Source organism: Panthera uncia (genome assembly GCF_023721935.1).
Source record: "Panthera uncia isolate 11264 chromosome A1 unlocalized genomic scaffold, Puncia_PCG_1.0 HiC_scaffold_17, whole genome shotgun sequence".
NCBI lineage: Eukaryota > Metazoa > Chordata > Mammalia > Carnivora > Felidae > Panthera > Panthera uncia.
In genome coordinates, this window is record NW_026057577.1 from 151,915,469 (window position 1) to 151,935,117 (window position 19,649).

A 19,649-nucleotide genomic window follows, 5' to 3' on the forward strand; every position below is an offset into this window, starting at 1 on the left:
GAAAACATAAGCCAAAGGCAGAAATATATGCAAATCGTATACTTGTGTCCAGAATATATAAAGAATTCAAAATTCCATTATGAGAAAAATGACACAGTGTTTTAACTTTTTAAATGGGCAAAAGATTTGAACCAACTGTTCGCCAAGGAGGATCCATGGTGACAGATAAGCACATCGACATCATTTACCATTAAGAAAACACAAAACCACAGTAAGATACCATTACACACCCATTAGAATGGCTATAATCAAAAGAACCAACAATAAAAAGCGTTGGTGAAGCTGTAGATCGAAGGGCTCCTACGTTACTAGTGCAGATACCAAATTATATCACTTTGATAAGCAGTTTGGTGTTTTCTTAAAAAGTGAAATGTATACTCACCGTTGAAGTCAGCAGTCCCACTTCCAGTTTCTTAACTATTAGTTAAGTGAAGACCCAGGTATTCATGTGACAGGGGTGCTATCCCCCAGTGAGATCCTTTCCTAGGACCCAGGAGACTCTGAGGCACCATTACTCAAAATTAACTACTAACTGACTTGGATTGTGTATAAGACTAAGCCCAGTGTCAGCAGCTTTTTCACTTTGTGAATTTTTATCGCCCACAGCAAGCAGATGACGACCTGAGTCCATCTGCACGTAGGTAAATGTGTAAGCTTACTAGAGTTTTATCTGTCTGACAAATACTATATGCTCTCAATAGTCTTGCTTTAAAAAGTCTTCATGACTCCAAGGTTATACAAATATCCACATTCTCTGCTAGTATTTTCACCAGTTTTATTCGCTTTGCATTTTGATTTCCAAGCCGTCCTGAATTTGTTTGCGTGTTCACGGAGACAGGGGCTAAGGTCGTTATGTCGCCCTGAGCCAGCGCCGCACTTCGCCCAGGACCTGGTGCCCCGGGCTCCCCCGGGAGACCCTCTTCCGGCCGCGCCTCACCCTGAACGTCCGGCAGGGGAACGCCCTCGGCATTTTTTAGTTTTCATAGTTGACAATTCCTCCACGTTTTTAGTCTCTGTGTAAATTTTAAAATAGTTTTCGTGCAGTTCTGAGAAAGGCGGAGTTCGAAGTGGAGTTACAATAAACATTCCCTAGAGGCGGGAGCGAGCGGAGCCGCGTGGTCTCAGCTCCACGCCCTGAAACTGCCCCGGAAGTCGGTCTCCCCCGGGGGAGCGGGCCGGAAGTGCCACAATTCGGTGGTGCTCTCGGAAGCTCGGTCCTCGCAGAAACGGGTGGGGGGCGACTCCCATGTTCCGGCGGAGCGGGGCGGGTCGCAGGGCCGGTGCCGGCTCTCGACGGAGGGGCGGGAATCCCTCCACAAAGAATCCGCTCGTTCCTTCTGCATTTGTTTCCTTAGACACCCGGTGGCCATGCTTCTGGGAAAACCCGGGTCGTTTGGAGTTTCACTTGAAGCATGGCCTCACTGCGGTCCTTTAGGTACAATCTGAGCACATTCCCCTCACCCTGTCCAGCCTGGGGGCCGGCCGCCTCTAGAAGCAACCGAGACTAACCCCGTTTTCGGGCAGTCGGTGTGGACGCCGCGCAGGAACTGGGGACCCAAAGTCGCTGGCCGCCCCACGCGCTGCAGTCACTGCTGGCCCTCCGAGGACTGTCTACCAAGTTCCGTTTTAGTATTATTTTGTGAGTTATACTCACGATGCTTTGTTTTTATAAAATTGTAATCACATTGTTCAACTCTTTAGAGCCCCTTTTTAAAATTCCATATATTGTGGTGCTACTGGGTGGCTCAGGCGGTTAAGCATGGGACACTTGGTTTCTACTGAGGTCATGATCTCACGGTTTGTGGGTTTGAGCCCCACGTTGGGCTCTGTGCTGGCAGCAGTGAGCCTGCTTGGGATTCTCTCTGCCTCTCTCTCTGCCCCTTCTCCCCAAGGTCTCTCTCTGTCAAAATAAATAAATAAACTTTAAAAAATTCCATACGTTGTGGACATAGTTAAAAGAAAAAGAAACATAATTTTTATGAATATAAGTTATTTCATCTTTGGGAGGGACCATATTCCTCATCTCTGGAATTTTATTTCTTTTTTTTTTTTTTTAATTTTTTTTTCAACGTTTTTTATTTATTTTTGGGACAGAGAGAGACAGAGCATGAACGGGGGAGGGGCAGAGAGAGAGGGAGACACAGAATCGGAAACAGGCTCCAGGCTCCGAGCCATCAGCCCAGAGCCTGACGCGGGGCTCGAACTCACGGACCGCGAGATCGTGACCTGGCTGAAGTCGGTCGCTTAACCGACTGCGCCACCCAGGCGCCCCTCTTATTTTCAATCACTATAGTGTTCCCTTCTCCAACTGGAAAGTGAGCTGCTAACCTTTGTATTGAAAGGTCGATTGTGTTGAGAGACAAGCCCTCTCAATGCGCTGGGCCGTCTGTCACAGTGGCCTCTCTTTCCTGCAGAAGTGTCCTTAGTTTGACCTGGACACTCACAGCCTTACATGTTAGGCAAAGCCCACTGTCAGAATGTCAGCTCCTAGAGATCAAAGAATATGTTTAAATCATGTGGCACTCCGCCCACCCCCCAAAAGAAAAATCCACTCAGTAAGTGCCTGTGGAGTTCCATGATGGAAATCACTGGTATATTTTAGGGGAGAACTTAGTGTCGGACTCTCTAAGGTGCTTCTCTCTAATAGTAGTTATCAGACCAATTTATTGGGAGTATTTCCTCTGGACCGTTAGTCTGCTGCGAAAGTAGGATCACACGTGTGAAGATACTTCTTGCCTAATTCTACAGGTGTTCTGCTCAGCTAATGTCCATCAAGTGGCTTGTACTTATTTTCTATTGCTATGTGGCAAATTCCCACAAATGTGGTGGCTTGAACTAAGACTCGTGTGAAAGCCCTTGTGGGTCACATGCCTGGCAAGCTCAGCTGGGTCCCTGACTGGTGCCTCCCAAGGCAGCAGTCACGGCTTACAGGTCAGCCCTTCCTTCTGGAGGTTATGGGGACGAGTCTGCTTCCGGGCAGATTGAGAATGCCGATGCAGCTGTGGCTTTCCCGCTCTTGCCACGTGGCCCTTCTGTCTCTAAGTCGGTAATGGTGGGTCTAGTCTCCTCATATTTTAGATCTCTCAGACTTCCTCGTTTTCCTCATTTCTCAGTTTTGAAGGACTCGTGTGATTGCATTGGACCTACTTGGGTAATCAAGGACAGTCCTCCGTTTCCTACAGTTGCTGCAAGGAATGAGCACAGAGTGACAATGCCGTGGTCTCCAAGGCAGGTCACTTTGTCCATCTGTAACTGAGCTCTGCTGCACCCACAGACTCGGGAACGCAGTGGCCCAGCGTGGGGGCGCCGCAGCAGGAAGAAGCACCCCTGTGGCCTCCCGCCGGCGAGCGGTCATAGACCTTTACGGGTGGCGCTCCTGCGCCGTGTCCTCCGTTGTGCAGCCAACCCGAGGGCACACGGACGGCCTCCCAGGAGCTGCTGGCTCTGAGGCTCTGCAGATGAGCATGTCACGATGGCGGCCAGTGCATGGAGCTTTGGAGCTGTCGGCGGCGCTCTCTGAGCTCACTGCACAAAGCAAGGCCCTTCTTTGCTGATGGGAGTCTGTCCTCCCTTTTGCCCCATCCCTGTAGAGAGCAGCGCAAGGAGGCCCCGCCGCAGCCGAGGTGTCCGGGTCTGTGTCCCACCATCGCCACGTGCCGGGAGAGCTCCCCGCTGCAGGTGAGAGCCGCCGGGCACGTGAAGGGTCTCAGGCTGCCCCCGGAATGAGGACAGAAAATGCTTGGGATTGCTTGTTTGACTGATTTGAAGCATTTACTCGGTACCCAGGCATGCTACTCATATGGGAACAAAGGTGGAGGGAGAAGAGAAGAAAAACTGACAGACAGAAAATATTCTTAACTGTAGGGCTTATAGTGTGTGTGTGTGTGTGTGTGTGTGTGTGTGTGTGTGTGTGTAAGGGGAGAGAAAGAGATAAATGCAGTGCAATCTGGGTGTGCTAAGACTGAAGTGGCATCCGTGTGCTTTAACGAAGGGTACTGATGTCTGCGTCCTGCTGGCTTTGAAAAACACCAGAAAATAAAATGATGGATGGATAGTCACGTGGTTAAAAAGAAATATTTACAGCAAAATTTTAATGATGATAGGACCTGGAAGTTGAGTGTTCGGGCATTCTTGTACAATCCTTTTCACTTTTCTGGGTGTTTGAAATTGTCCATTCTTAAAAAAGTGTTAGGGAATAACTGTAGGACACAGACATGGAGTAAGGGGTGTGTGTGTGTGTGTGTGTGTGTGTGTCTGTCTGTTGATGTCTGCTCTTCACAGATTGAGACTGAGGCAAGAATGTCCACCTCAAACTTCTATTTGACATTTTACTAAAGTTCCAGCCAGTGTAATACAGCAAGAAATACAAAGACATATAGATTTGAAAATGAAACTGTATTTATTTGCAGGAAACGTGCTTCTAACAAATCTGCAAAATATATGGTAGAAATAATAAGATAGCTCAGCAAGGTGGTAGGATACAAAATCAATATAACCCCAATTATATTTCTGTACACTAACAATGAAAAATCTCAAAATGATGTTAAGAAAAGCATTCCATCTGCAATAGCATTGAAAATAATAAAATAAAATAAAACAAGCACCAAAAGTATATACTTAAAGCTACAAACTATTGATGAGAGAAACTGAACACAATCCAAATAAACGGAAAGATTTAGAATATTCGTGGACTGGAAAATATGGTCATGATGGAAAACTCCCCCCAAAATTGATCTACATAATTACCATGATCCCTGTTGAGTTTCCAGCAAGCTTTTTTCTTTAAGGAAATAGCAAGCCAACCCTAAAATAGATACCGAAATCCAAAGGACATAGAGTGACCAAAAGAATTTAGAAAAAGAAGCAGCAAATTGGAGGACTTACTCAATCTGACTTAAAAATGAACTATCGAGCTACAGTAGTCGGGACCGTGTGGGCCGTGAGGGTGGTGTGCCCAGGGAGGGGAGACATGCCGGTCAAGGGAACAGGATAGCAAGTCCAGAAATAACACCTGATCAGTGGGTGTGAAACAGAAGTGCCAGGATAATTAAACGGGGAGAGATGAGAGTACATTTAATAAGCTGTACCAGAACACTTGGATGACCATATGCAGAAAGAGAGGGCGGGGAAGAGCTTAATAGCTGCTTCACACCACACACACAAAAATAACTCAAAATCCATCACAGTTCTGAGTTTAGGGGCTAACCTGTGACACTTTAGGAAGAAAACAGAATAAGACCTTTGTGGTCTTGAGGTAGACAAAGTTTTCTTCAATATGGGCACCAAAACCACTATTAAGGAAGAAAATGGAAAATGTGACTTTTTTATAAAAGAAAGCATTTCCTGTTCAGAATTCACCACTGCAAAAATGAAAATGTAAGTCACAGGTTGGAATAAATATTTGCAAACCCTGTACTTAAATCCAGAATAAATAAAGAACTCTTGACACTTAATAGGGAAAAACGGCCCCATTTTTAAAACGGGGAAAAGATTCTAATGAACTTTACCAAATAGGACATATGGGTGGCAAATCATCACCTGATAAGATGTTCCGCGTCATCCGCCACTAGGAAAGCGCAACTAAAGCCACGGCAAGACGGTTGGAACGGCTCCCTCGGAAAGGCTACCGGCGCCAGGAGCGGGAGACACGGAGGAACCGGCGGCCCGTAGCCAGCCGGGCCAGGTCGTCGGGGGCTTACAGCGATACCGCTGTGGAAAGTAGTTGGACGGTTTCTTAAAATCTCCGGTGTGTTCCTAACCTCTGACACAGCGACCCCCACGCAGAGACCCCTTCCCGGGAAGGCCCTGAGCCACACGCACCCGGAACGAAGGACGGACTTGAATTCCTACGAAGAGCCTCAGCACCGACCATTTCTTCTCTTTCCTTTACGCCCACAGGCAGCCACAGGTGACCTGAAGTCACCCTCGCGCGGGGAGCTTGTAAGCTCGCCGGACTTGTTCTCTCTGAATGAAAACGGCTACGCGCTCCTAAGTTGCTTTGGAGAGTGACTCATCTCCGATGGGTTATTTTTAAATAATGTGACAACACAGTAGGAGATAACGCTGTCTCACGGTAGCAGTGCCGCGTACAGCTACGCAGGGACCTTTGGCGCTCCACGTGCTTGGGGAAATGCAGCAACTGTCTCCCTGCCGACAACTCGCGTCTCAACCAGCACGGCGGCGGCAGCGCTCATTCGTTCTGCGTGTCGGCCGGAGAACGTGTGGGGAGCGGGCCCAGCCTCCTTTTTATGACCTCCGATAATACGTAGTTTCCCGTCGCTGCTGAGCCATGCCTGCTCGTTCTGAGCCGGCGAGCAGTCACGCAGAGGACAGCCCTGCACGCGCACACGCACCCAAAGTGCACCCCTGCAAAGTCACAGAAGCAGAAAGTGGCCCATTATGAAGGTCACGAGCCAGGGTGAGCACACATTTTAAAACGTGCCCTCGGTCTCCACTTGGAAATTGTACCAGTGTGGAAAGTCGCCTCGGAACGCGGAGAAACGAGAAATATGCTCACGTTAGGGTGAGGGGCTCGATCTGCCAGGGCTGCCCTGACAAAGGACCACAGAACAGGTGGCTTAAAAAATAGAATTGTACCGTCTCACTGCCCTGGAGGCTGGAGCCGGACTCGCCTCGACGTGTCCCCAGTCGTAGGACCTGCACTCGGCTTCTCTCCTTGGCTCGTACCTGATGCTGTTTTCCCTTTGTCTCTTCAATTTTCCCATTTTGCCCCTTTCTGGCAAGAATGGTTGAAAATTAACGAACCAGGAGGGCCTGCCTGCCCTCTCGCACTGGCGGTGGAGTGCGCTCCCCCACAGACCCCTTCCCTGGCCCCGGGACCCTGAGGACGTGTGCTCCAAATCGAATGTCGTTTTGTTTAACAATAAGCTCCACGTTGACCGCTCCATCTCGTTTCCTGTTTCCTGTCGTGAACAATCATTTCTTCCCTCACAGGAAATAGCCAGCAGCCTGACTTCGTCTGCCCTCAGGTGAGTCTCTGAGCCTCCTGCTTCCCGGTCTCAAAGACTTCACCACGATTCCCGACGAACACAGTCTTTGGTGGGAAACCTTAGGGTACTGTGATGACGTGATCGAAGACAAGCCAGTTTCCCTTGACGTCACAGACGCGGACAGCCGCCCGAAGGGCTCGCCATACTCCGCTCGCTGGAGCTTGCGATGAGACCTCTCTAGGTTCTTCACAAGTAACACGTGAGCCAGTGCACGGGTGTGAGCGATGCCCGTCTACTTTCTGTCTGCGAGCATGTGCCGCGTGCAGCGGGCGCCGCGGTCCATGACCGTGTGCAGCAGAGGCAGGGCTCTCCACGTGCCAGGTGGGTGACCGCACCTCGCAGGCCCCTGGGGAGCACACGGCCTCTGCCCCTCCTGTGCCACAGAGGCAGAGAGCGGCCCCTCTCGCATCGTGGCCCAGCTTCAAGCGCACATTTTAGGGTAAATCAGGTGTAGCGGAACACGGTGACTACCGTCCCCGCGACAAGACGTCGTCTTCTCCCGGAGTATGAGTAACAGGAGGCTACGCGGCACCCATGTCAGCGAGGTCCGTGCTGTCTCCCCTGCATTTCCCTGAGCACACGGTGAGCACAGCCTCCCTCTGTTTCTGGAAGGATGGTTCTGGGGAACATTTCACAGCTGTAAGTGGCTGAATATTGTATCCTCACTTCACAACCTCAGTAACTTTGCACCAAGTGCCCTTTAATGCATTTGAAGTGAAATGAAAAAGGGCAAGTTATTTACTTGAATGTCACCCACCACACACACACACACACACACACACACACACACAGACCTCCCGCTCTGGCCCGCAGGGACTGTTGCAGAAAATGTTTCTTTGGTAACCGAAGAGTTTGGACCCAGTTGAGCAGCTAGCGCTTTAGACACCGTCCGTGGCCTGCTCCTGAGGCCTCACCCGAGTCTCAGTCCTCGAGGCCCACCCACCCGGGGCCTCCCCGGGACGTGGATCACAGGGAAACCTCGTAGGACTCCATACAGCCTGTGTTCCTCGCGGTCGCTGGCAGACAAACTTATTGGGAGTACTTCTCCCCGGCTGTTTATCTGTCTAGGGTGTCCGGTCTGCTGGTTATGTACAAATCGGCCAAACAGTGAATATCTGAATAAGGGGGAGGGTCCATCATGCAGGTGAAGCTGCTTCTGTCTGGCTTTAAAGGCATTTCTGTCGGCAGAAATCCACCGGGTGGCTTGTTTGAGTTTTCCACCGGTGGTGGAAGCCTGCAGCGTCCTTCTCGCATGAACCTTCTGCGTGTTTATGGCGCGGGACCCCCCCTGGCACTCGGCCTCCAGGCGCTGCCTGCTCCCGAGGCTGCAGATAAGAGGGGGCCCCAGCGGGGAGACGTCCACGGGCACCGTGGAGCCTGCAGGGTCCCCACGCACTAGCCCGCCCGGCGAGGGCCTGCTCTGTAACGTGTTCCTTCTTCCCCGCTCTGCCCTAGCGGACCCGGGAGCAAGGTGTTCCTGTCGCCATCCAGTGATCCAATGACTTCACCCTACACCCCACCTTGGCCGCGGGCACAGAGGACCACCTGCGGTGAAGGTGAGCCTGTGCTCAGATGTGGGGCCTGGGGCTCCCTCCTAAGCCGGGCTCAGCACCATACCTGGATGCGGGTCGCACTGGTGTTCTGCATTTACTGGGTGCCTGGGCCACTACACAAAGGGCACCGACGGTGTGTGTGGAGTAGGAGGAGAAGCGAGGGCAGATCACGCTCCTGACGGGGGCCCGTGTGTGTGAGAAGCGGAGTCCCCAGACAGGTGTCCCTAAAACGAGCCTCGTACGTGTGCTCTGGTGCCACGTGCTGGTGATGGCCACGTGGCAGGTGACACAGACCAGAACGCCCGCTGTGATAGACTCTCAGCGGTGGGTGTTTTCAGGGTGTCCCGTGTAATCCCTTCAACTTTCTGTGTGTTTGGAGTTTTTCATGATAAATGTTGGGATAGAGAAGGGGTGTGTATAACTGACGGTCAACACAGAGCGTATGAGCCACACACGGGGTTGAGTGAGGAAGCCTGCAGATGATACGCTCATGGCCCCAGGACGGGGCGGGTGGGGTGGCCCGTGTGGCCAGGCAGGAGACACAGGCAGACACGGTATGGTGGCAGCCTCACCAGCAGGTGAGTGTAGAACCCGGAAAGGCGGGGCTGTGGAGGGCCCGGCTCCCACCGTCCGTCCTTCTGTGTGCTCCCTTCCAGAGTGGCTCACGGGGCCACCCAGCCAGTGGGGCCTGAGTTGCTTCTGTAACAGCAAGAGGCTCCAGACAATGTGCCGGAAGCCTCGGCTTCGAGCTTGACTGCACTTGAGAGGGCCCCTCAGACCCTGGCGCTCAGCCGCCCATGCACATTCACTGAACTCACGCCCTTCCCCGGGCTGGCGCTTCCTCTCTGCTCATTCTGGAACCCGCGTTTAATCCTGGCGCCCCGTGTGCCCCACTTCGCGCCAGGCCCACCCCTCTGCGGGCGACCCCAAGGCCCGTAGCTCTTAGCAGAGTCGTTAGAGAGAAATGGGCGCCATAAGGCACACTTGGACTTGGGAGTGCACTCTGGTGGGCAGGCGTGACTGGCTCCACAGCCCAGAGTAAGTTCTTTAACCTCCTGGAGTGCCTGGGTCTCCACGCTTGCAAGATACGCATGGACTCCGTGAGGGGTCCCGAGTCCTGCTGCCGGTGTCCAGCTGGGACTGGTGCTCAGTAAATGGTAACCCCCGTCCCCCATCACACCTGCTTTGGACCTTGCTGCCCATTAATTATAATCCTCATCTGAGGACACAGACTCATCACTGATCTATGCGTTACCTGCTTCCTAAGTTTACTCGGTATTTTATTTATTTTTGGTAACAGATGAAGCATCACCGCCACCCCTCCCCCCAGAAAAAGGCAGGGTCCTGATGTGGTCAACTTCTGTGTGGCCCGGCCACGTGTGGTCTGCTTCTGTGTACGTGGCTTGGCCACGCTCTTTGTTCTCATGTTTTCCTTTCGCTTCAGTGTTTCACATCATACGTATTCCTAAAAAATAGATGCTCACAACACATCGGTTACTCTTTATTTCACAGAAAGGACATAGTGTGTATGTGATGTCTGGAATTTGGGGGAATCACCTTTTCATTTACTACCTCTCGGTCAAAACGGTGGTTCCCTGTCCCGGGTGGACGAGCTCATTTGCCTTCCTTCTGCGACTGCTTCTTGTAACTCGTCCGTCCCCTCTGCTGTGGGCCAGCAGGATGTGTGCCCCTGTGCGGGTCCCTGTGATGAGCAGCAGGCCATCTCTTCTACAAGGCCAGACTCTTCTACAGGGGTGCTCGGTCTGCACTCCCGCAGAAGCATATGCATATTCGGAGCCCCGTAGGTCCGTGTCGTCCCCAACACCTGGGGCACCGAGTGGTGCGGCTGGCGGCTCACGATCCCTCCCAGCCTTCCCCTCACCACCGATGGTGCTGAATATGCATTAGGCATGTGAATTTCCTTCTGTCGGAAGTGCTTCCTCTTGTCCTTGGCCCATTTTCCTCCTGGGCTCTTTCTGCTTTTCTTATAGATTTATTTGTGTGCTTTATATATGCTTGATACAAACGCCTCATTAGTTGGGTGAATTACAGATAGAGTGTCACAGCAACTCGACTCCATGCTTAGCTGAACTCAACATTTGATGAGTCAGAGTCACACTCACACTTGTGCATATTTTATGGTAATGCTTTTTGGTCTCGATTAATCTCAAACCCAATCTTCTAAAAGACAGTCATCTATACTTTCCACTGCTAATTTTCAACATTTGATTTTGAGAGTTGAGTCCTCACTCTGTGGGTCATTAGTGTGTTTAGTGTGAGGTAGGGATCCAGCTTCATCCGTTCCAGGTGGTTTCTGTTGTTCCAGCTGCTTTCACTAAACATCAGATTGACCTTCTTTCCCCCACTGATTTATTTTTTGTATGTCTCGTATATTTTTTATTCCATAATTCCTCCACTACTGCCTTTCTGTATTTAGTTGAATTTGCATACTGTGCCATTGTGATTCCCATCTTCTTTCCTTTTGCTTATACTTTTTAGTTACCTTCTTACTGGTTACCTTGGGGATTACAATTAATACCTTAAACTTATAAGAGTCTAGTTTGAGTAATACTACGTTAATTTCGGTAGTATATACGCTGATCCTATACATCTTCCTACCTCTTCCTTTATATTGTTACATCTTTATACATTGTGTGCCCATTAAGAAAGATTTATAATTATTCTGTGAATTGGTCTTTTAAGTCACGTAGAGAAGAAGAGGAGTTACAGACCAAAGTACGACAATCCTTGCTTATGTCTCGACCCGTGTGGTTACCTTTCCGAGCGTATTTTATTTCATCTGTCTAGAGCCTCTGTTTTAGCCTAAAGATCTCCCTTTAGCATTTCTTGTAGGGGAGGTCTGTTGGTCATGAATTCTCTCAGCTTTTATCTAAGAACATCTTAATTTCTTCTTTATTCCCAAAATATGGTTTTGTTGGATTTAGAATTCTTGGTCGGCAGATTTATTTTCCTTCCAGGACTTGAAAGGTGCCCTCTGGACTCCATGGTTTCTGATGAGAAATCAGCTGTTGATCTTACTGAGGCCCCTTGTACATGATTAACCACTTCTCTCTCAATGCTTTCAGACGCCTCTCTTTGGGTTCTGAGAATCTGGCAGTGCTGTGTCTTGGTGCAAACCCTTCTGAGTTTATCTTGCTTGGAGTTTGTTGAGCATCTTGGATGTGTAGATCCATATCTTCCATCGGATTTGGAAAGCGTGCAGGCAGTGTTTCTTCAGATACTTTTTCTCTCTGCCCCCTCTCTTCTCCTTCTGGGCCTCAGGTCCGCCGGGTGCTCTCATTTTCCTTTGTTCCATTTTTCTCCCTGGTCCTCAGGTTGGAGAATTTCAATTGTCTTCAGGCTCACAGATCCTTTCTTCTCCTGCTCTGTTTTGAACTCTTCTAGTGAATTTTTAATTTCACACTTTTCAGTGGCAGAATTTGTTTGGTTCTTTTTTGTAATTCTATCTCTTTATTGATTTTCTTTTTTGTTCATTCAGTATTTTCATGACTTCCTTTAATTCTTCACCTTGGCTCATTGAGCACATTTAAGATAACTGACCTAATGTCCTTGACTACTAATTCAAATGTCTGGGCCTCTTCCAGGAAATTCTGTCAAATTCTTTTTCTCCTTTGAATGGGCCATATTTTCCTTTTTCTCTGGATGTTTTATAATTTTTTGTTGAGAACTGTATATTCTGAGTATTATAATGTGGTTAAGTCTGGACATCAGATTCTCCCACTGCTTGGGATTATAGATCTTTGCTTGTTGAACTATCAGTTTGTGACTCTCCCAAGCTATTTTTGCAAAACATGTATTTGTTGTTGCAGAGTTTCTCTCATTATCTCTGTGGTCAGCCAGTGTTTTCCTTCAATGTCTGGCTGCAAATAGGGGGACTAAGTGTCCCAGTAGATGCTCCCAAAGACAGCTACTGCTGCCAAGGGGGCCAGGGCAAGTGAGCCCTTGTCCCGGCCCCTCAGGACATGACCAGACTAACCAAAAGGCACAACAGACAAGTTTTGGAGTACAGAGTCCCTACTGCCTGCACAGGAATGAAGGCTGTTGGCCTGTAGCCGCAGGAGGACTGAGGTGGGTTGTCGCTGCTCTGTTGACACCACTCACTCGGAAGAGTTGGACAGCATCTCTCCCCTGGTGCTGTGCAGCGTGTCTGGTCTGGCTTCAGAGTCTGGAATAGTTGACCCTAAAGGCTCTCTTTAGCACAGTGGTCACATCTGTGGAGGACCAGTCTCTCGTGCTTCCTGCTCCCCGGCTTTGTCCTCAGGTGAAGGATGCCGATGTGCACTCTGAGAACACGTGTCACCACCTCCCCACAAATCTCTACCCCGCAGGCAGGCCTCCACTGTTCCACGGCCCGGCTCCGTTGTGTTTCTGTTTTCATTCTAAACAAACAGTGTGCTTCCCTGGGGCATCATTTCAGTAATACCTTGATCACCTTTGCTTCCAAGCACCATCGCCTCCTTCTGTGGGTTTTTCTTACACGTCCTGCCTCTACCAGGTTGCTGCCCACTCCGTGGCCCTCTGTGGCCGGCACCCCCACCTCTTACCCATCGGAGCCCTGCCCCCACCTCAGCTCCCACAACTGCCTCTGCGTTGGGTCCCCAGGGGGCCTGTCCATCTTGACAGCATTGTCACGCCTGGCTTTTCTACAGTCTGTTCCCGTTTGCTTCCTCTTCTTCAGGGAGCCATTGTTCATTGAGGTTCCCCTTTCATTTCCTTCCTATTTAATCTCATTCACACCTCAGTTTGTATCTTGACTAATTCTCAAGAGCTGGCTCTGGGAGGAGGACGAAGGCATGTATGGGTTTAGAGATCTCCTAGAGACACTGGACTTGCAGAACCTTCCAAGGAAAGTTGTGCACAGCTGCACAGTCCAGTCCCGCCGCACACAGCCCCGTAAGTCAGAAGGAGCACCGTCCCCGGCCGTTTGGCAAGAGCCGTGCTCTCCCCTGTCGTCCGTGCAGGGGATCTGAAGTCACCGTCAGCAGGGCCAGTAGCACCAGGGCAAGGGAGAAACCTCCTGCTTTCGGGAGATGGTGTGAGGACATTCGGTGCCCCTGGGTAGCCAGGACTCACCACCAGCAAGCAGAGTTGTGCAGAGAAGTGCCAAGCAAGACGAGGCGGCCTGTGTTGCGTCTTCCCCCCGTGCCAAGGGTCCAAATAGGCTTTGGTGGCCCCCAGGAGACCCTCCTGCTCATCAGGAAAAGCACCACTTGTCTCCGTCCTGATGTGCGTGCAGAGGGAAAAGCCCCCCCCCCCCCCCGGGGCAGCCTCATCAGCAGCCCCACATACAAGCGAGTGCTCTGAACTCAAGAGGTGAGATGGCCGCCGGTGTCCCAGAGCCCGTCGTGGCTCCGTCTCCAAAATGTGCTCTTGCAGCTCCGTTCTGTTCCCTTTGGCAGTGCAAGAGATGCCATGTCACGTATTTCCCGTTATTTCTCTGCAGGTCTCAAAGGACCAACAGGAAATGAGGTTGCCTGTGCAAGCAGACAGTGCCGAGGGCAAAGGCCCAGCTTCAGGTGAGACATCACACAGCGTGGGAGTTGAGATCCACCCAAGTTTGATTCCCTAAAGAGGAAAGCGTTTTCTACAGAAAAACAAGGAGAGGGAGAAATCACCGGTGGGGAGTCAAAGGCTAGGACGCTTGTTGTCTCAGTGGCACGGAGGACGAGCTTGGGCTCACGTAGTGTCTGCCGATGGGGCCTGGCGTCCCCGCGCTAGCCCCGCCACCTGCTCTGTGTGCCACAAAGCAGCAGGTGCAAGACGTGGGGCTGGACGCCCAGCTGAAAGAGTGCCTGCAAGGTAGGAGCTGGCCCTGGGTGGCGTCGCCGTGGCCGCCGATCTGAGCCGGGGACCCTGACGTGCAACGGTGGCCAACCTAACGATGGCACCAGAGCGAGGGCCACGGAGGGTTTGACTGGTGACCGGAACCAAAGGCCTGATGTGCTCTGTTAGAGGCTCAGACTCCACCACCCGCATGCTGTCTGCTGAAATGCACGGTGATTTTGTTATTCACTCGCCTGACCCTTCCAGAGTCCTTCTGAGACGGCCCCGCCTCATCTAAGGAAATGTTCGCCACTCAGCTTTTAAACAACTACCTACCCTCGGCCACGATGACGCCTCCTGCTGCCGCCGTCGCTTCAGAGCTCACAGTGCAATTCTCCAGTGCTCCTGTTTCTAGAAAAGAGGTGGAGGCTGACCTCTCAACACGCCCGTGGTCGCAGGAGTCAGTGGCGCCTGTTTCTAGAAAAGAGGTGGAGGCTGACCTCTCAACACGCCCGTGGCCGCAGGAGTCAGTGACTCCTGTTTCTAGAAAAGAGATGGAAGCTGAGAGGGTGAGTTTGATTTCTGTGTGATTCCAGAAAGGGCCAAAGCTGGATTTTAAGAAACCTAAACTACAAGCAAGTGGCAAAGTGACAGGGAGCCTGAGCCTCAGGTCTGGGTACGTGGCAGGTTGGCTCCTGAGTGGACTGACGCCACGGGGGCGTGCATGTGCACGCCGTCCATGTGGGTGTAGGTGCTCGTGGACAGGTAAGAACAAGGGGTCCTCAGCCAGGGACGGAGGCAAAGAGAAAACCCACAGAGAGCCCCGTGGGCACCTGCAGCCTGTGTCCCAAGGGCCCCTTCCTCCCTGGTGAGCCGGGTTCTCGTGGCCTCGCAGGAGGGAGAGACAGGCCCAAGCTCAGGGCGCAGCCAGAACGGAAGGCCGATGAGTCATCCGGTAAAATCGGGACCCAAATGGCCACACGCGCATTGCAGTGGTGAGCCCGGAAGAACCCCGTGCTCCGCTCCCACAGGACACAAGAATGACCCTTGGAGCCGAAAGGAGCTGAGAAAATCCCCCAACTCCTCAAGCTGAGGATTAACACCAAGTGATTCTGGACCAGCCGTTTGCAGGTGCCGAGAGGCGCTCCCCTCGCGGGAGCTGGGAAGATACCAGGCGCTCTCATCCCACATGGCCACGCCCTCATGGAGGCCAAGGCCACCACAGAGACAGACACAGGTCGGGAGTTGGGCTCGAGGACCAAATGCAAAGTAACTGTGGTTGTTGTTTGGGGAAACAACAGGCAAAGGGAAAAACATCTGAAGAGAACAGAAAACTTGTTTAAATCGCACGTGTATTTGAAGAGAAACCAAATGAAACTTAGAGCTGCAGAAAATACCACTGACGTGGGGCGGCTGGCTGAGGGTTCTGCAGCACGCGGGTCGCAGCTGGAGTTCGTGAGCTCGAAGCCAGAACCGGAGAGGTTACCTGACACTCGAAGACAGGACGACAGGCGCAGAGCGCGACCGGAGGTGGGGCTGGGGTCTGCCGTGTGAGCGGAGTCCCCGGCGGGGAGGGGCGCTCGGGGGGCAGCGTGCGAGGCGGTGGGGCTGAGGGCCCTGCGCTGCAAACCCGCACGCACTCGGGTCCGATGAGGCCAGGAACGGCAAGTGAGACTGTAGCTATGTCGTGAGCGAGCTGGCACACTCCAGAGACAAAGAAAATGTATATTTTTAAGTATTTGGCGATAAATAAAGGGGAGTCCTTCCGGGGAATATCGACTAACTACGCTCACTGTAACGGAAGCTACGGCAGAGTGGAGTCCTGCCTGCAGTACGGGGGGCCATCCGCCCAGGGCTGCCCTCCTGGCTGATGCACCTTTTAAAGTGAAAGTGAAACAGGCACTTCACACAGAAGTAAGGAACGTTAGGGAGGGGAAACTAGACCATTTTCGGAGCATTTTCAGAAAGCGACGTCCCTAGGAACAGAGCTAACAAAAGACACGCCGGACGCATGGAGAAAACGGTAAAACTCGCAGAGGGACGTTTTAAGGAGCCTGATGAGTGCGGACAGACCCAGCTCACGGCGTGCGTGCCAGGCCTCCCAGAGAGGCCAGTGCAGGACGCCAGCTCGAAACCCTGCGTCTGAGATGTGCGTGGAACTGCAAAGGACCAAGAATGCCAAGGAGCGGGAGAGGGGCGATTTAGGACGTCTGGCCGGGCCGCTTCCACGAAGCTCGTGAGTCAAAGACAGAGCGGGGTCTGTGCCGAAATAGGCACAGGGCCTGGCGTGGTGGCTCGCAGGGGCCGCGAGCACGTCAGTGGGCACAGGGACACCGTTTGTGGCACGGGGCGGCTGACGGGCAGGGGTGGGTAGATTGTCTCAGAAACGCGGAAACGTTTGGTGCCGTGTGGGAACGACACTAATGAAATCAGACCCCACCTTGTACCGTTTACACAAATTAATTCCACGTGGACTAAAGACATAATAGCTGAAGGGACGACTATACAAACTGGAAGATAATATTTGGTACTATCTGCTTTTTTTAAGTTTGTTTATTTATTTTGGGAGAGACGGAGAGTAGGGGAGGGGCAGAGAGCCAGGGAGACAGAGAATCCCAAGCAGGCTCAGCACTGTCAGCACAGAGCCCGACGCGGGGCTCGGTCCCAGGAAACCGTGAGATTATGACCTGAGCCGAGACCCAGAGTCCGACGCTTCACAGACTGAGCCCCCCCACCCCCACCCCGGGCACCCCTGGTACTGTCCTTAGGTCCTCATGGTGACTGAGGGTCCTTAAGCAGGGTTTTCTTAAAGGCACTGTCCCTAAAGGAAGGTACACAGAAATTAGATCACACCCAGATACAAAGGGAGGCTGTCAAAAATCGGGAAAATATTTGTGACACATAGGTGACAAAGAATTGGTGTCCAGGACACAAAGTACTATGACACCAGCAGGAAAAACATAGCCGCATGATGGCTGGGCACTTCGGGGAACAGGGAACCCAGAAGACCCACAAACAAGTGCGTACCTTCTGCCATCCTCCGGGAAATGTGACTGAAAACCACATGTGGTGTGGTGCGGTCCCTGTCACATGAGCAGGTGTGAGTCTGCCGTCACTGAGGACTGGCACAGGTGGGCCTGGGACGCGCCCGCGGCTGGTGGGCTGGGCCAGTGCCGCGCCCACAACTGGTGGACAAGGCCGTCGGCACCGCCAGTCATCCCGCGTGTGGGTTGGGAAATGCCTGCCCGCTGCACCAGGAGCCATGAGCATTGCTGCTGGGTCCGAGGAGGTGCCCAGTACGGGGACCCCAGCACGGGGGAGGGGTGGAGGAGGGTTCCCGCTGACCCGCTGAGCAGGGCTGTGTGTGCAGACACAGATGTTCTGTGCAGAAGCGGCCGCCCTCCTGGCAAGAGGTCAGGACGGACGGCACCAGGAACCTGTCCTTGGCCTTCCTGGCAGAGGGCCGGTTCTGCACCCGGGGCCAAGGACTGGGCGCGCCCTCTGCTCACCGCCCTCAGGTGCTCATGGCACTTTCTTTTGCTCTGCAGGAGCCAAGGAGCCCACACTGGCCAAATGGGCATCCACACACCCGTGTCCTTAGAGATCCGGGCTCGGGAGGCGGCCCTGGAGAAACTCAGGCTCCCGCACCTACTGCCCTCCAGCAGCCAGAATGTGCTGCGCCTGGATGTCCCCTTGCGGAGGCAGCAGGTCCAGGGCACGGAGCCTGCCACTGTCACCACCGCCAGGAAGCCAGCGGATGGGCAGGTGTGCAATCTCCAGCACATCCAGCTCCCAGGACAGACAGCAGAGGCGGCTTGGGGCCAGGCATCGCCATCCAGCCAGGAAGCAGAGGGCCCGCTCGATGCTTAGGGAGAGACCAGGGTCAACCTGGATATCTCTGTCAGCACGACTTGTGTCCGCCCTGCCACGGAAGCCCCCGAGTCCAGGGCAGGCGCTCACCCCGACTCCCACGATGCCTGCCTGGCCTGAGGCCGGCAGGGGCTCCCGCTGTGTTCGTGGTGCAGTGCAGCCCTCGCCTCTACGCAGGCACCGGTGGCAGCCGATGGCCCGGCTTCCTCCAAGCGGAGTGCTGGGTCCGCATCCGGAGTCCGGGAAAGAAGGGAGCCTGTGCACACCCTGACTTGCGCTATTTCCCGAACACGTCCCCATCGTGCTCCAAGATTCAGGACAGACTTGGTGTGGTGTTTTCACTTGTGTTACTTAGGAATGTTGACAACTGTTATGAACCTAAGTAGCCTTTAGGGAAATTCTTCAGAATTTCTCAGTTATACGAAATAATAAAAAATAATTTCATTGGCAATAAGCTTGAAATCAGTCTTGGTAAACTTTAAATTCTTGGGTTTCAAGTGGCCTTTTCGAAGCCCCTCCTGCCCCCACCCAGCCCGAGTCCTGGCCAGAGTGAGGACGAGGGGTGTGATACAGAGGAGGGGACTCTGGCCTTTTTTTTTTTTTTAAGTCTATTTATTTTGAAAGAGAAAGACAGTGAGCAAGGGAGGGGCAGGCCCCATGCCACCAGCACAGAGCCTGATATGGGTCTTGAACTCATAAACAGTGAGATCACGACCTGAGCCAAAACCAAGAGTCAGACGCTTAACCCACTGAGCCCCCCCCAGGAGCCCCAGGGCTTCTGGCTTTATGGTGAACTTTTCACCACAAGATAATTAGTGCTCTCATGAAAATGTAATTTCATTGCATCCTGGATTCATACAAAGTGAGAAAATCCCCCCAAAACTGGAGAACAAAAGTGAGCTGATAGGTAGGTGGTCCAGGACCAGTGGCTCCTTTGAAACCAGGCCTTGATCCAGAAGCCCGGAACAGAGCTGGGGGCAAGGATCCAGGATGAATCCAGTCTCAGGCAGAAATAAACTGAGCTAAACTGGCCCAAGTTAAGAAGCTAGATTTTCAGAGCTTAAGATCAGTCCAGATAAGCTCACAACCAAAGATCACAAACCATCACGCATGAGAGAGCCAAGAAACAGTAAAAGAGAATTCAGACCCCCAGAAACCTCAAGGATTAGAAATACAGGATATTAAGGAGGATGCACAGAATCTTTTAAAGTTGGGGCGCGTGGGTGGATCAGTCGGTTGGGCGACTGACTGCAGCTCAGGTCACCATCTCACAGCTCGTGAGTTCGCGCCCTGCGTCGGGCTCTGTGCTGACAGCCGGGAGCCTGGAGCCTGCTTCCGATTCTGTGTCTCCCTCTCTCTCTGCCCCTCCCCCATTCATGCTCTGTCTCTGTCTCAAAAATAAATAAACGTTAAAAAAATTTTTTTAAAGGTT

The 19,649-nt window shown here is 52.2% G+C and overlaps 1 protein-coding gene across 3 annotated transcripts in view; it reads left to right on the plus strand.

The window, feature by feature from the left end:
• The window catches only part of LOC125934749 (palmitoyltransferase ZDHHC11-like), a 37,600-nt gene extending 18,873 nt beyond the window's left edge, over positions 1 to 18,727 (plus strand). For 2 of the 3 annotated variants that reach the window (XM_049648316.1, XM_049648317.1), the window contains exons 8-11: positions 6,955 to 6,989; positions 8,466 to 8,566; positions 14,028 to 14,100; positions 17,896 to 18,726. In XM_049648316.1, coding sequence (XP_049504273.1) covers positions 6,955 to 6,989; positions 8,466 to 8,566; positions 14,028 to 14,100; positions 17,896 to 18,217 — 531 coding nt within the window. In that variant the 3' untranslated portion in view covers positions 18,218 to 18,726. Of the gene's footprint in view, positions 1 to 6,954; positions 6,990 to 8,465; positions 8,567 to 14,027; positions 14,101 to 17,895 lie in introns of all 3 variants that reach the window. The other variant, XM_049648318.1, reaches the window with a different exon arrangement.
• The last annotated feature ends 922 nt before the right edge of the window (positions 18,728 to 19,649 follow it).